Consider the following 14,652-nt stretch of genomic DNA (forward strand, 5'->3'; position numbering starts at 1 on the left):
ACATCTACACATCTTCTAAATACCTCCAGGGATGGTCACTCAACCACTTCACTCAACAACTGGGTTTTTTCAGTGCTTGACAACCCTTTCAGCGAAGAAATTTTTCCTAATATCCAATCTAAACCTTCCCTGGTGCAACTTGAGGCTGTTTCCTCTCATCCTATCACTTGTTACCTGGAAAAAGAAACTGAGACTCGCCTCGTTACAACCTCCTTTCAGGTAGTTGTAAAGAGCAATAAGGTCTCCCCTCAGCCTCCTTTTCTCCAAACTAAACAACCCCAGTTCCCTCAGCTGCTCCTTACAGGACTTGTTCTCCAGGCCCTTCACCGGCTTCGTTGCCCTTCTTTGGACACACTCCAGCACCTCAATGTCTTTCCTGTAGTGAGGGGCCCAAAACTGAACACAGTATTTGAGGTGCAGCCTCACCAACGCCGAGTACAGGGCAATCACTTCCCTGTTCCTGCTGGCCACCCTATTTCCGATTCAAGCCAGGATGCTGTTGGGCTTCTTGGCCTCCTGGGCACACTGCTGGCTCATATTCAGCTGGCTGTTGACCAACACCCCCAGGTCCTTTTCCACCGGGCAGCTTTCCAGCCGCTCTTCCCCAAGCCTGTAGCGCTGCATGGGGTTGTTGTGACCCAAGTGCAGGACCCAGCACTTGGCCTTGTTGAATCTCATACAGTTGGCCTTGGCCCATTCCATCCAGCCTGTCCAGATCCCTCTGTAGAGCCTTCCTACCCTGTTGATGATGATCAACAACCTGAAGTTCATTAGTATGGCTAATTGCTAAAGCCATGTGGTATAGGCTTGTGTAGCCAAATGAGGATCCTCCCAGGGCCAAAGAACAATTTAGACTATTTAAACAGTTTAAACAAGAAAAAAATAACCACTAGAGAAAGGGAACTGTACAGAGATTAAGGTGGACTGTAGTAAGAAAGACAACCTAAAATGGCTTATCTACTTTTAAATCCTCTCACTGTCACAGAGTGATTGCTCTTAGGAGACTGTGGTGTCTAGACTATGGTGTCTACACAGAAGATGCAAGTAATTCCAGTCAATACAAAGCTGATTTAGAGGCTAAGGGCAACTTGCTTTTTTTTTTTTTTTTTTTTACTTTTCCATCAGGCAGTCATATCTTTTCTCCTTTTTGGGTGTGCAAATGACTTCCCTACCTGCTGGTCTTATACCTGGCTAAGTTTTTAAATCACGCGTTGTTTCCTGTTTTGAAATGTTGTCTTCATGTCACAGATAAAGACTTTGCCATTTTGCCTATCATCCTACTTGTTCTTGCTTTCCTAGTATCACAATATGATGCAGTCTTCTAGAACCACAGAACAATCACTAAGCAGACTCTAATGCTAACTTGTTTTGAACCCAAACATACACCTGTATAAGCAATTCTGTATCCAATGTCTGGTGAAAATACTATTATCCTGCTATTATCAGGCCATAGGCCTTATACTAACTCCAGAAGGCCCCAGTCCTGGTTTGTCAGATCTGTTACCAACTTGCATAAGAGCTTACTGTGTGAACTGGACCTTCATGCCAGGGGTCTTATGCTGTGATGTTTAAGTGTGGGATAACAGCAAAGGCCCTGAAACTATGGGTGCAGGCAGAAGGCAAAGGCCCCCAAGCCATCAATAACTCACTTATGGTCAGTTATTGGTCACAGAAAAAGTGCAGCCTTGACAGCCGGCAAAAGGCTGTTTTAAGAAAGGAAGAATCACCTCAGTTCATCCACACCTTGCTGACGTTTTCCTTTCTTGGCTGGTAAGTAATGCACAAGCATGTCCAGCCATATCTCTGCCACTGCTTCTTACCATCCCCTAAGTGTAAAATATCCACCTCAGGGATGTTTCATACCCAAGTTCTTTGTTTATCATGAAGACACTCCTGAGCTATCCTGTAACAGCTTGCTAGCAATGCAGTTTTATTACCATCCTAAACCAGAACATTGGTTTTCTGGACCAAGTCCCAGTAACTCATCACCCTGGAAGTAACTCACTACCCTGGAATCATAGAATACACAGAAGCATGTACATTTTGGGTTTTTTTTTTTGTTTGTTTGTTTGTTTTAAGCCCCCATCTATTTGCTATAGATTCATCTAGAATGGAGACTGTTCTGCTGCAAATTTTTAGACCTTACCCCTGGGTCTCCCTCGGAATTAAGATTTATTAACCAGCAATCCTGACTGGATAGCTAGGCTTCAAAAAGCTTTGGGGAGCAGAAAAACTGGTTTTTAGCTTACTTACTACATAGCGATTTGTTTTCATCATAACTTTATTCTGAGCCTCTACAAAGCAACCTTATCAGTGTTACTCAACAGATGTAGCAAGACAGCCATGAAGCAAGGATGTAGGCAAATCTCATTTAATCAACTTTACCAATCAAAGCCTAAGCTTTTGTGAATGTCACATTTAAATTCTAGGTTTTCGTATTTTATTTTTTAATAATGCTTCAGCATTTTTAATAATTTTTAGCTTAAGGACTATTATGTCAGAACCAGTACCAGTGTTCCTCCTCTCTCTGGTAGGGCCCACACAAATTTGCATTCCTACTTTCACCACTAAAGCAGAATAGAAAAGGCTGGCCCCCATCATTCACCTTTCTTCGTATCCACAAGCAATAGGAATGCTTGCACAGTGTCCCCAAATGTATTCAGGTTCAGTACAACAGCACTAAACATGCTGATCATTGCCACAAGAATCTCTGGAATACAGAGAACCTGCAAGTTCAGTGAAGCTAGATTTCCTCTACTGTCTAAAGAGTTCACTGATATGTAGCTACTATTTAAATCCTGCAAAATGTGTTACTTTCTGTTTAAAGCAGGATGTTTTCAGTGAAGCAGATGTTTCAGATGCTGAATCTAACATTATTGGGTTTCCTAGCTGGCAGTACCTTTAGACCCAAAGTAATAGCTATCTGAGCAGCTCCTTATATGGGCTGGTCTAATCTTCAGTTCCTTTCTCACATATATAAATGTAATCTGGTGTGGGATCCACTTAGGAGGGAATCTTTCTTATTTGAATAGCTTGGGTCTCCTGCAGCTTTTTTTAGCCTGTTGACAAGCTGTACATTTCCAGAGGTGCTGTAGTAGGAGTTACTCTGAGATCCTGATGCCCTTGAACAAACTCCAGTTTCTGCTTCCTGATATTTGGAACATAGTTATATACTATATATGAACTTCCTTTATAAGCAAATTATGACTAGTCTCTACTAAACCCATAATTCTGTTGTTTGTTTGCACACATCAGTTGCTCATTTCCCAGGCCACCACCACTGGCAAGTTCATTTGATTGAAAAGGAATCTTTTCTTTCCATGTTGCTAGTTTTCAGTCAGATCATCTCATGGACCTATCGGCGCAGCTCTGAGTGCTGTTGCACGGGAGGCCATGGCAACACTGGAGTGAGGGACAGATGAGGCAGGTTCATGCGAGTCATTTGTGAAATCCCATCCTCAAGCACCTAACAATGACAGAGGTTCCAGGGTATTATGTCCTAATGGAAGGATGCGTTTATTTGCTACTTTGAGTTAGGTACTAAAAATGTAGACATTTGCCCTGTGCCTTGTATAGGAAGTTTAAGTAAATGCTTAAATTCAGAGCTGGTGACCTCACTAAAAGGGTTAAGCATCCACAAGTTAAGTGCTGCAACACTGCATTTTTCATCTCCAGCAGTAAGGAATGTCAAACCTTCATTTAGTGAAACTTTGAGTTGTTTCTGATCATGAGGAAAGGATGGATACAAGAGGTCAAGTCTCTTTTGCCTACCTCAGTTTTTACTTGTAATAGTCTAATAAATCCTCAGAGTTTTATGAAGGAGCATTACAGTAGTGCGCTGTTGGATACAATTTGCTGGTAATGGAAAATTGTCATTTTAGGATTCTAAGCTTTCAGGCTTTTTGCAAATCCTTGAATTCTTTTGCTCAAGCTTATTTTTGAAAGGTCCTCCAGAGGAGCTTCTGTCTGGCATATCAGACCCTCTATTCCCCTCAGAAGGGAGTCACCTACAACTATAACCTGTCTTTTCTTCCTCACGGAGGTGGTCATGATACAGGGGGCAGGCCTTTCTGACCTTGGCAACGTGTCTGGTGCAGCGGGATCATCATCCACATCATCCATTGACTGGCGTTCCACATCTACAGCCCCATACTTGTTCCACCCAGGAAGGCAAGGTAGGCAAGGAGGGCATTCACCTGCCAACCTGAGAGTAGACTTGCCTCCATTCACTCCTGTCCTTTAAGCTACTGCCTTCAGCAGTAGGGGTGGGGGGAATACAGCATCCCTTGATCTTGTGGGTTTTTTTTCTGGTGGCTGTTCCTGTTTCTGTCTCAGGGAGTGCAGAGCATGGTTGCAGCAGTCTTATCTCTTTCTCGGACTCCCTGATGCTCCTTAACCTTTCTGCTTCCTCTTGTAGCTCTGCCACCAAGCTGAGCAGATCATCCGCTTGGGCACACCTCACACAGCTGTTCTTGCTACTGCTGTCCATTACCAGTGAAAGGCCCTGCCACTCCCTGCAGCCTGAGACCTGGATGGCTGCATGTTTTCCTGGGAGCTCTGAGTTGCCACATCTGTTCTAGCGAGTGCAGAGGACGTGGCTTTCTGCTGGGTGGATACCATTGCTAAGCTCCTTCTGGGAGGGTGATGACCACCAATTGAACTGACCAGCATTGAGCTGGTAGGGCGATAATGGCCTTCCTGCACCAACTGCCACACTAGTGTGCCCTAGGCTGCTTTTTATAGGTGTGTGGGGTGGCCACAGTTGCTCTGGCAACACCCAGGCCTTGTCAGCATCTCTTGCGAGGTCTGTTGGCTCCCGGTGGGTCTCTGTGGTGCCCTGGCAGTTCCCTGCCTCAGGAACCTCCCCCCCCATATGGCAAGATCTGCCACTCTGCTGTGGACTGGGCCAGCTCCGGGGCAGCTCACATCAACAACATTCTGAAAAATGCTGTTTATTTTAAGTAAGTTCGCTCTTGTCTGGAAGTGGGTTGATTGCATATAAATAGAAAATAAAGCTCTGTTTTGGTGGGGGAGATATTTTGATTCAGTCAAGTACCCATGTCTTGCTCAAAATAACTATTTTCTCATGCTCCTTTTGAAAAAAATGTTTTCAAACCCATCTCCCATCTTTCTGAAGGAATGACAGACATGCACATCTTGCCAGTTCACCATTTAAAATAAAAATACACAGTCCTGACTGATTCAGCTGCATTTGACTCAGCTGAAACATCTCCGTTGCTTTCTGTTACCTGGACCACAGTTTGAAGGGGGCTTCCTTTGCCGAAAGAACAACAGAGCACGATTGATTCAGCCCATCGTACAGGCATCTTCTCAAAGGTCTAAATCCATCCCGTGTCCCAGGACTGAGCAAGCGGTATGGCACATAAACTGTACGCTGCGTGACTCTCGAGGGATGTGCATCTGTCAAAAACACATAAAAATCAGAGAACATTTATTTTTCATCATCTGATTATTCTTTCACAGTGAAATGCTGGAATCTGTTAAGGCTCATAAGGTTACAAAGTTATGCAGAAGTCGGGAAGCGTGAAGTTTTCACAAAGGGCTCATTCTACACCCTTTGGGTTTTAAATTTTTTTACATATACGCATTACAGAAAATTGTACATTTAGCCACGCAATGACACCCTAAACAACAGCAGTGACTAAATGAAGAACATGGTACATATCGACTTTTTGAGAACATTAACCAAACTTGGCAATTCTGTGTTCTGATGTAAATGTTATTAGTTTGTACCATCTCCATCGAAGGTCTGGGGACCCTGCTGGACACACAGAACAAGCAGGGCCCAGCCACTCCCGTCCACCGCGTTAACCGCTTGGTCAATCCTTACGTCAGCCGTGTCAGCTCTGATGAGTATTGCGTGTTATATTTTCTTTTTTCTTTTTGGTAGTTCACAGTCCATATCCCGTCTCTTGCGTATAATAACAACGCCTCGTGAGACTATTTTTTTTTCTGACAAGAAGAGAGGGGGACACAAGACCCCGACGAGGAGACAACGTCTTTAACGCGGCGAACCCCGGAGCTCCTACAGCCGCGGAGAAGCCGGCAGCGTGCCTGCCCGCCCGGCAAAGCAAGCGCCCTTCCAGTGAGCCGGGCGGCGCCGCGCAGCGTCGGGACACGGGCAGGACCCGCCTCGGGGGCCGCAGGGGGAGGAGGCGGCGGCGGCGGCGGCAGCGGCAGCGGCAGCGGCAGCGGCAGCAGCAGCGGCAGCAGCAGCAGCGGCGGCAGCAGCAGCGGCGGCGGCAGCAGGCGGGCGGGGATCCTCAGCGCCCCCCGGCGGCCGTAGGAGGCCGCGCGGGCCGGGCCGTGGGCACTGTGGCGCTGCTACGCCCATCCGAGCCCCGCCGACGCTCCCGTCGTCCCCCGGTACGCTGCCATTGGCGGAGCGCTTCCCCGACGGCATTGGTCAGGGCTGCCCTGCCCGTCACGGGTTGGACAGCGGCGCTGACGACGCCGCTGCGTCTCGGTTCGCCGGGGCTGCGATTGGCTCGGGGCGCCATTATAAAGGTCCCTCGGAGGCAGGCGCCCCTTTTCCTCCCTGGCGGCCCAAGGTGCTGTGTCCTTCAGCTGAAGCTAAGGCCGTCCCACCCCGGCGACTGGCACCGCGCCCCTTCCCCCCGCCATGGCCTCCGTCTCCGAGCTCGCCTGCATCTACTCCGCCCTCATCCTGCACGACGACGAGGTCACCGTCACGGTGAGTGCGGGCCCCGGCCCCGCCGCCACAAGATGGCGGCGAGCCGCGGCATGGCCGGCGGCGGCGCGGGGCGGGAGGGAGCGGGGCCGGGCTGGCTGCTGAACGCCGCTGTCGTTGCAGGAGGACAAGATCAACGCCCTCATCAAGGCCGCCGGAGTGAACGTGGAGCCGTTCTGGCCGGGTCTCTTCGCGAAGGTGGGCGAGAGGGGAGCGCCGGGCCGGGCCGGGCTGGCGGCGGGCGAGCCGGGGGCTGGCCGGAGGGGGGTCCGTGGGGCAGCGCGGGGGGAGTGCGGGGAGAAGGCGGGGGCGGCGGGAAGCGTCTGGGGCTGCCGGGGGCGGGTCACAGCCGAGCGAGGGCTCCCTGGCGGTGCCGGCTTGGGCAGTAGATCCCTGCGCGTTTGGCTTTGAAGCGCTGTTCTTGGCGACTGCAGAAAGCGCCGAGTTACGCCGACGGCGTTGGTGGGAGCGAAGCAGGCTGGTGGCTTGTCGTCGTGCGGCTTCGTCACCGCACTCATGGCATGACCCAGCAGGTGCGCAGGACTGAAGCGAAGCTGCCCCACGTGCCCTGTGTTAACGAGACTTTACTGCCGCTTGTTCTCCCTAGGCTCTAGCTAATATCGACATCGGAAGCCTGATCTGTAATGTAGGAGCTGGTGGTGGTGGTGCTCCGGCTGCAGCTGCTCCTACTGGTGGTGCTGCGCCTGCGGGTGGTGCTGCCCCTGGTAAGTGGGCTTCTGTGTCTGACATTGTCCTCTTCAGCTGCAACAAATACTTGGGTTAAAAAGCTACCCGTTGTCAGCTTGAGAGTCAGCTCGGTGCTTCCCCTTGCAATTCTAATGTGGTTTGTGCTTCTTAGTGTATATGTGGGTGTTCTAGAGCAACACAGACCCTCCCCTTTAGAAAGACTGTAACAGAAATAGCGTGGCCAGCAGGAGCAGGGAGGTGATTGTTCCCCAGTGCTCAGCAGTGGGGGAAGAGGAGAAGAGGAGGCTGAGGGGAGATCCGATTGCTCTCTACAAATACCTGAAGGGGGGTTGTAGTGAGGTGGGTGCTGGTCTTTTCTCTTCTTCCAAGTAACTAGCGATAGGACGAGAGGAAATGGCCTCAAGTTGCGGCAGGGGAGATTTAGGTTAGATATTAGGAAAAATTTCTTTACTGAGAGGGTTGTCAGACATTGGAATAGGCTGCCCAGGGAAGTGGCTGAGTCACCATCCCTGGAGGTATTAAAAAAGCGTGTAGACGGGGTACTCCGTAACATGGTTTGGTGGGCATGGATGATGGTTGGACTCGATCTTGAAGGTCTCTTCCAACCTAAATGATTCTATGATTCTATAAATTAAGGCTGGTTCTGTATATCATCAGGATCTCCTCCTGATGGCTAAGGAGAGCACCTGCTTTGTAAATCTTTTTAGATTTGATCGGAATTAATTTTGAAGGCACAAAACCAGTTTCCTAGGAGTAGAAACACTAGTCTCCTTGGGTTGTTAGCTTAGCTTGTTAGGATTGCTCAGGTCTTGCTTCTTGATGTTAGTCATAGTATGTGAAGTCTTTTGTGGCATGTGACTCTCATGAGCTGATAAAATGGAAACATCCTGATTCCTTTCTCCTTTTCTAGCTGAGGAGAAGAAAGAAGAGGAAAAGAAAGAAGAGTCGGAGGAATCTGATGATGACATGGGCTTTGGTCTTTTTGACTAATTAGTTTTGTACCTGTCTGTAATAAAGAACATTTAATTGTACTCTTGTCTCTTACGTGGATGCATGTGAAGGGCAGTGGGTGAAGGATGACCTGTAGGTACCAAAACTGCTGTCATCACATGTTAATCTATGGTTTTCCAGCCTTCTTTGTTGGTTCTTCATATTTAACATAGGCATAGTGCAGTGACAGTTACAGCTCTGAACTGCATTTATAGTGTATGGACAAAGGTGGAAATGTGATCCCAGTGAGCATGGGATGTGGTAACGGCTGGGCAGGTACAACATGTGGTCGTGTTTGGCAAAAGTGCTACCACTTGCTTGGTGCTGCAGCCTCTTGCTGAAGCTGCAGTGTGTCTAGTTAACGCTCTGGCCACAGAGCAGCTTCCATCTCGGGCAGTTTCTAGTGATGGGTAATTGTAACAAGCCCAGGGGCAGCTTAGGGCTGTGGTACAGGAGGGATTATGTGCATTTCACAGTGGAGGACAGTTGTTGAGCAGAAGAGTGGGGAAAATGCTGCAATTCTCAGGTAAAGGCTCTTGTGAGAGGCTAAAGCTAGGATACTATTTATTCATGAACAGCTGTGATGTAAAAGCAGATTGAGTCTTGCAGTGCTAGGCACCAAGCCTAGGTTGTATAAGGTGTGTAACTTTTTTTGCCTTTCCAGAAAAAAAGGAGCATTTCTGAAAACTGCTTTGAAGATTGTCTAACTTTGCATATGAAAGGAGTAACTTAAAAGTATGTATTTCTAAAATAACTTTTGAACAGGACTTTTCCAGAACAACAGAACAAGGTAAGGGCTGTCCCTACAAATGTGTGTTCTGAAGTATTAAAATAATGTGTTAGCAAAATATTCCAAGTGTGTAAGAAGGACTCCAAAGTTGCGTAGGAGGGTTGTCCCACATCTAGGCCAAAAATTGATGCACTCTGCACTGTCCCATCTTCCCACAAAACTGGCGCTCATTTGTTTTTTGAAAGATGCAGGCACCCACGGCAGAACTTACTCCACACAACGCCCTGCTGCTGCAAACTCTCTACTGAGCTTCCAGAATAGTTCCTGCAAACCACTCAACTGCTACATGCCCCTCCCCCCTTTTTAAAGAAACCTTCCCCTAGGAAAATTGATTTTAAAAGTCTAAGGGAGTGTAAGGAATGACACCAAGTAGTTACAGGTCATTTACACAGATGGTAACACTGATTTGGTTCCCTGTGCTCCACACCTGGAAGACAAACTGTTTTCTGGAAGACTTTCAATCTTGGATGCTTACTGTTGCTCCTTACGTCCTGCAAAAGTGAAATTCTTAAAAGCTTGTGGATTGGGGTGGGGAAAAAACATCAAGCAGAGAAAGCTTGCAGTGGTTTCTTCTGCAGCACGCACACGCACAAAATAATATAGCCAGAATTTCACTGGTAACACCTTTTTAATAGGTCAAAGTAACTGTACAGTTCATTATATTCTTCCTGAGAATAATTTATATCCCTCAACAGCAAAAAAGGGAGTGTGGTTTTTATTTTAACAGAACAGATGGCATAACTGGAAAACCAAGGAAAATCTAATTACACTGCTCTACTGTAACTCCTCCCAGGCAAGATAGACAAAAGGATGGGTTAGTTAACTACAGTGGGTTTAAAATATTTAACATGGCTTTAATCTGTCTTTATAAATTATATAAAAATGGGGGACATGAATGGTTACAGAACTCCTCTAAATGCAGCTCTGAATTGCTCTGGTACAAAGCAGCATTTTTGCTTCCAAGGAAAACAACATTGCTACAAAAGAACTGGCACGTTATTCTGGTGAAAAAGACGAGAGTTTTCAGTTGTGTTCTACAGCTAGTTCCAAACAAATGCTTCACACATTCACATAAAAGTAAAAGGCAGGAAGATGAAGAGGGCTTTAGTTTGTCTTGAAATGACTGAAGTCTTGAAAATATAGCTTTTTATTCTTTCTCTGTAAATTGTGATTAGCATATTGCGACGTAAGTGTTCTAATAAAAAAATTCCAGTCTGGATAGTTCATATACTGTGGGCAAGAATTCTCAGCCCTGAGGTTTCCCCGAATTCTTCACTTCACAATATCTTTCTCCGATCTGCTGCTCGAACAGTTTTGGCTCCGAGACCGTAACCCTGTGGCAGCTCTAGGCTAAGCGTGTCCCATGCGATGGTATAAAACTGAATTGCGCTCCATAGCTGTGATTTCCCGAGGGCTTTTGTACAAACTTCATCTTGTGATAATGCCACTTTTTGAATCCCAGACCAGCTTGGCTTTATGATAAAAACTTTGTTAAACTTTTGTAATGAGAGAGAACCAACAGCGGTCAGTCAGGTCTGCTGAAGCAAGAGGCGCTGGAAAGCCAGGACTACACTGGGTTAATCCTCACTGCTGGTGGAAGGTGAAGTAACATCCTTTCGCAAGCAGAATTCTTCCCTCAGTACTTAGTGCGGTCTGGACTGACTGATCATTTTCAGTCTGGCTTGATCAATAACATCCAGCAAGTTTTTGGCATCCACAGCCAGAGCATGAGCGGCTGTCAGCATTTGCTTTTTGTACTCCTGCTGCAGGCTGGTCATGACGTACTGCTGTGCCAGTTTCATCTTGTTAATGAGCTCAGCCAAGTCCGAGTTCAGCAGCTTCTGTGCCATCTCAATCTGGAACAAGAAGATGCAGTCAACTGTGCAAGTTCTTAGAAGCATTGCACTCAAAGCAGCGGTACTACAGAGCAACAGCGCTATCCACCCTCCCTCAGTAGCTCCTGCTGGAGATTTCTGATTGAAGCTGGGGCCGTTTCTGTGGGCACCACACGGAGCAGATGGAATTTTGGCACCTGCTGCTCTATGCTGTGTGGAGATCAAGAGCAGCCTTGTCAGCTGCTGAGCCACCCACTGTTAAAAGGCACCAAGACCCAAATTGCTAACAGTGGATTTTAACCCATGTCTTTCAGTTAACACCTCGCTACAGGTTTCCAGGTCCCTATTATCACCACTCTTTTTATTACTGTTACTGAAGTAGCTTGAAAAAACAAAACGGGTCAAGAAGCCAGGTACAGATTACTTAGCAGAACCACACAGCTAAGTCAGGATGATTCTCTTAAGATGGCACTTACAGAACCATTCTCTGGTGTTCTCATTATCACACTCATTCAAGGTTTTGGAGGAAAAAGGTTTTACTCCTGACTCGTGAACTTCACTGAAAGACCTCCATCACTTCTCATCCAGAACTAGGTTACTACAGGATATCTTCTCATCAAAACCTTCCAGCTCCAACAAGCTATGCTCAATTACCTGTTTAATGACTTTGTGTGCAAGCTGTAGTTTAATGAAGGATTACACTTGCACTAAGAATTAACTCCCAGGTGGTCTCCTTGCATCAGAATACTGGTTTCGTGTAAGCCCTGCTAATGGGGTTTATGTTGACTTCCTAGGGGTGCGTGTTGTACGCTCTTCAATTATATCCAGTTTGAGCGTCTTCACTGAAGTCAATACAAGCCTATGTCAATGCAGCAATTCTAGTAAAATTTATTTCATGTAGAATTATAACCCAAGAGTTCAGACTGAGGCTTACTTGAAGTGTAATGACTGAGCATCAGGTGAGTGGAGCGCTACGTACCTCTCTGTGGGTGCTTGCAGGAAGCACTGGGAGGGTCTCATCTACTGTTGCTAGTAAGGTTCTTAGCGCCAAACCAACCTCCTAAGAAAAAAAAAAAAAGGAAATAAACTTTAAAAACTTGGCAAGAATGGATGAGAGATTTGTAGGAGTGCAGGGAGCAACAGATACACTTAATTCCTCTGCTGGATAAGAAGGGAGTTAGAATATGGCTGAGAGACTTTTAAAGTCCCACCTGCAATTCTGTGTTTCCCCATCAAAACAAGATACCACAGGGTTAATAAAGTTTTTCTTAAAAAATTGAAATGTCGAGAAGATGGTGCAGAACTCACTGCCCCTGGGTAAGCACAAGCAAGCTGGGGAATAAAAGCACTGTTGCCCACAATACTGTTAACAGTATGCAAAGCTCCAGCCCTCTGGCCACAAGTTACCTGCCCCGCAAATGCGAAAAGCTTTCCTACATCCAACTTTCCAGCAAGTTTCTCCTATGCCACTTGAAGACATTCAGGAGAGAAAGAAACCACTAATTTTTGGCATTGCCTCCGTACCTTTACCATGGGTACATACTCCTCCGGCGGAGCTGGCTGTATTTTACTGGACATTTCTATGACCGCTTTCACCAGCCCAGTTACATTCTCGTAGACTTTGTCGTTGGAGCGGTCCAGGTTGGCCGTAGGAGGAGGGCTGATTTCCTGTGGCTGAATCTGGAAGCAGAGAGGGGTTGTTTAACCTCCTGTCCCCAGTAGATGGGGCTCAGCAACTTCCCAACCTCTGCAGACCGCTGGGAAGGCCTCATATTCGCAACAGCCCCCCGCCCCGTCCCGCTGGGTCCCCTGTCCTGGCTGAGCACTCTCACTCCCGGACCTGAAGGAAGTTTCCTTTAGTTCTTCTGACAGCCTGATCTGTGAAATGACACTGGGCAATTTTTACCAGGATTTCCCTGAAGAGCTTCCAGTATATCTCCCACAACCGAGAAGAAAATAATTTGAGAAACGGGGAGTACAGAGTGCTTTATACATCTAAGTGGTTCACTACTGATGGACAAATTCTACTGCTAAGGCAACAGGTTATCAGATCCTTCATTCCAGAAAGTTGTTTTGTGCTCCAAAACAATGTCAGAGTACATAGTTAACATACTGATACAGTAAAGAGAGAATATTGCAATACATATTACTTTTTTTGTTAGTGAAAATTCACAGCAGATTAACAAAAATGGTGTCACCAGTACAGGTGGGAAACACCAAATGTTTTCATACAGTATGTTTCCAATAAATCAGAAAAAACCCAATGGGTTAAAAATCCTGTAGTCCTTACTCATGCAAAACTTCCATCAAGTCAGATATGTCTGGAGTTAAAACCAAGACAGACCGAAATAATCCTGGGTCAGAAAGGAAACAAACTTTGAAAATTTCCTATGTAAGGTCCTCAGTATCTCTGCTCCTGAACTATAAAACTACAAGCATCCCAGTTCCCTGCAGCTCTTCACTGCTATGGGATGCCCAAGCCACACTCGGTGGGAGCAGAAGGTTAAAAAATTGATTACTTCCTACTGGTCACACAGCAGCCATCCACCCTGCTGATCTGAGATGGCTCACGGCATTTCAGCCCACCACACTGGGTTACTACTGGTTCTTACAACTGGTCCTAGCTACAGAGATGTTTTCACCTGAGGTATCACCTGAGATACTACCCTGATGAAACCTTGTCTAAGGAAGGAGTGCAGGATTTAGTGCATGGTGATTCCATTTTGATGCATTTCACTAAGTGGGTACTGGCAACTATTACAGAGATCGATTCTAGCGTATTGATCAGAAAAAACCTTAGGAAAAAGAACATTGTAATTGCCTCAATCACCAGGGAAAGGCTGTGATTCTAATTGGTTTCAGCAATCGAGAAGTTAAACAGTCATCTGGCAAAGTCACATGCAAAGACATTTTGGAATAGGGCACGTACACACACGCTCACGCACTGCTTACCCTCCATGGCTATGGTTGAGCAGAATGTGGGGGAAGGTTAAAGAAATTTACCAAAAGAAGGGAAAAAAGAAAAACAATATTAATAAAACTCAGCAGGAAAAAAAACCAAACCAAACCCAAAACATGTGTAGCAATAAGAGACCAGTTAAAAAGCCTGCAACAAAAATGCATCCTCAACAGTATCGGCAGCAGTCATTCATGTTAGCTCTTGGTCCGTTTGTTACGGAAGCACCGTGTGCTGACGACCTGCTGTGCACTCGCATAGGAAGTGGAAGTATTTGCCATGCACCCATGCTCACTTTTTACTAAATACATGGGGAAGAGATCATGCAAAGCTTAACAGGAGCAAGCCAGTCTGGCAAGCAGCAAAGTGGTGAATGGAGTAGAGGGCCTCTGCAATGGTGGGAAACCCCACGTCCTGTGCAACCCTGGTCCCTTTACACAAACAATCAACAGATTTAAGAAAATGTTGTATTCATCTTTCTGAAACTTTTTTTTTCTTTAGAAAAGTCATGATAGGAAATACATGGTCATCTAACTGTGCAGCTTCTGTTCGCGATGACTCGTCAGTCGTGGTGTTAAGAAGTACCAAGAACCCGTTCTGCATGGATTATACCCAACCCATGTAACTCCTACAGCCAGGCCCTAACATTTCAAGAATATGG

At 46.5% G+C, this 14,652-nt stretch overlaps 2 protein-coding genes across 17 annotated transcripts in view; one reads left to right on the forward strand and one right to left on the reverse strand.

The window, feature by feature from the left end:
* Positions 1-6,516: 6,516 nt before the first annotated feature.
* Positions 6,517-8,451, forward strand: RPLP1 (ribosomal protein lateral stalk subunit P1). The gene is made up of 4 exons (XM_049819880.1): positions 6,517-6,715; positions 6,836-6,910; positions 7,320-7,437; positions 8,331-8,451. The coding sequence occupies exons 1-4, from the start codon at positions 6,644-6,646 to the stop codon at positions 8,408-8,410; spliced, it is 345 nt and encodes a 114-aa protein (XP_049675837.1). The 5' UTR covers positions 6,517-6,643; the 3' UTR covers positions 8,411-8,451.
* Positions 8,452-9,074: 623 nt separating this feature from the next.
* Positions 9,075-14,652, reverse strand: part of PTK2 (protein tyrosine kinase 2) — a 227,179-nt gene continuing 221,601 nt past the window's right edge. For all 16 annotated transcript variants that reach the window (XM_049819633.1, XM_049819642.1, XM_049819634.1 and 13 more), the window contains 3 exons: positions 12,560-12,715; positions 12,015-12,095; positions 9,075-11,056 (listed from right to left, as the gene is read on the reverse strand). In XM_049819633.1, the coding sequence (XP_049675590.1) occupies positions 10,844-11,056; positions 12,015-12,095; positions 12,560-12,715 (450 nt within the window). In that variant the 3' untranslated portion in view covers positions 9,075-10,843. The remainder of the gene's footprint in view (positions 11,057-12,014; positions 12,096-12,559; positions 12,716-14,652) is intronic.

Source organism: Accipiter gentilis, chromosome 2 (genome assembly GCF_929443795.1).
Source record: "Accipiter gentilis chromosome 2, bAccGen1.1, whole genome shotgun sequence".
In the NCBI taxonomy this organism is placed as follows: Eukaryota; Metazoa; Chordata; class Aves; order Accipitriformes; family Accipitridae; genus Astur; species Astur gentilis.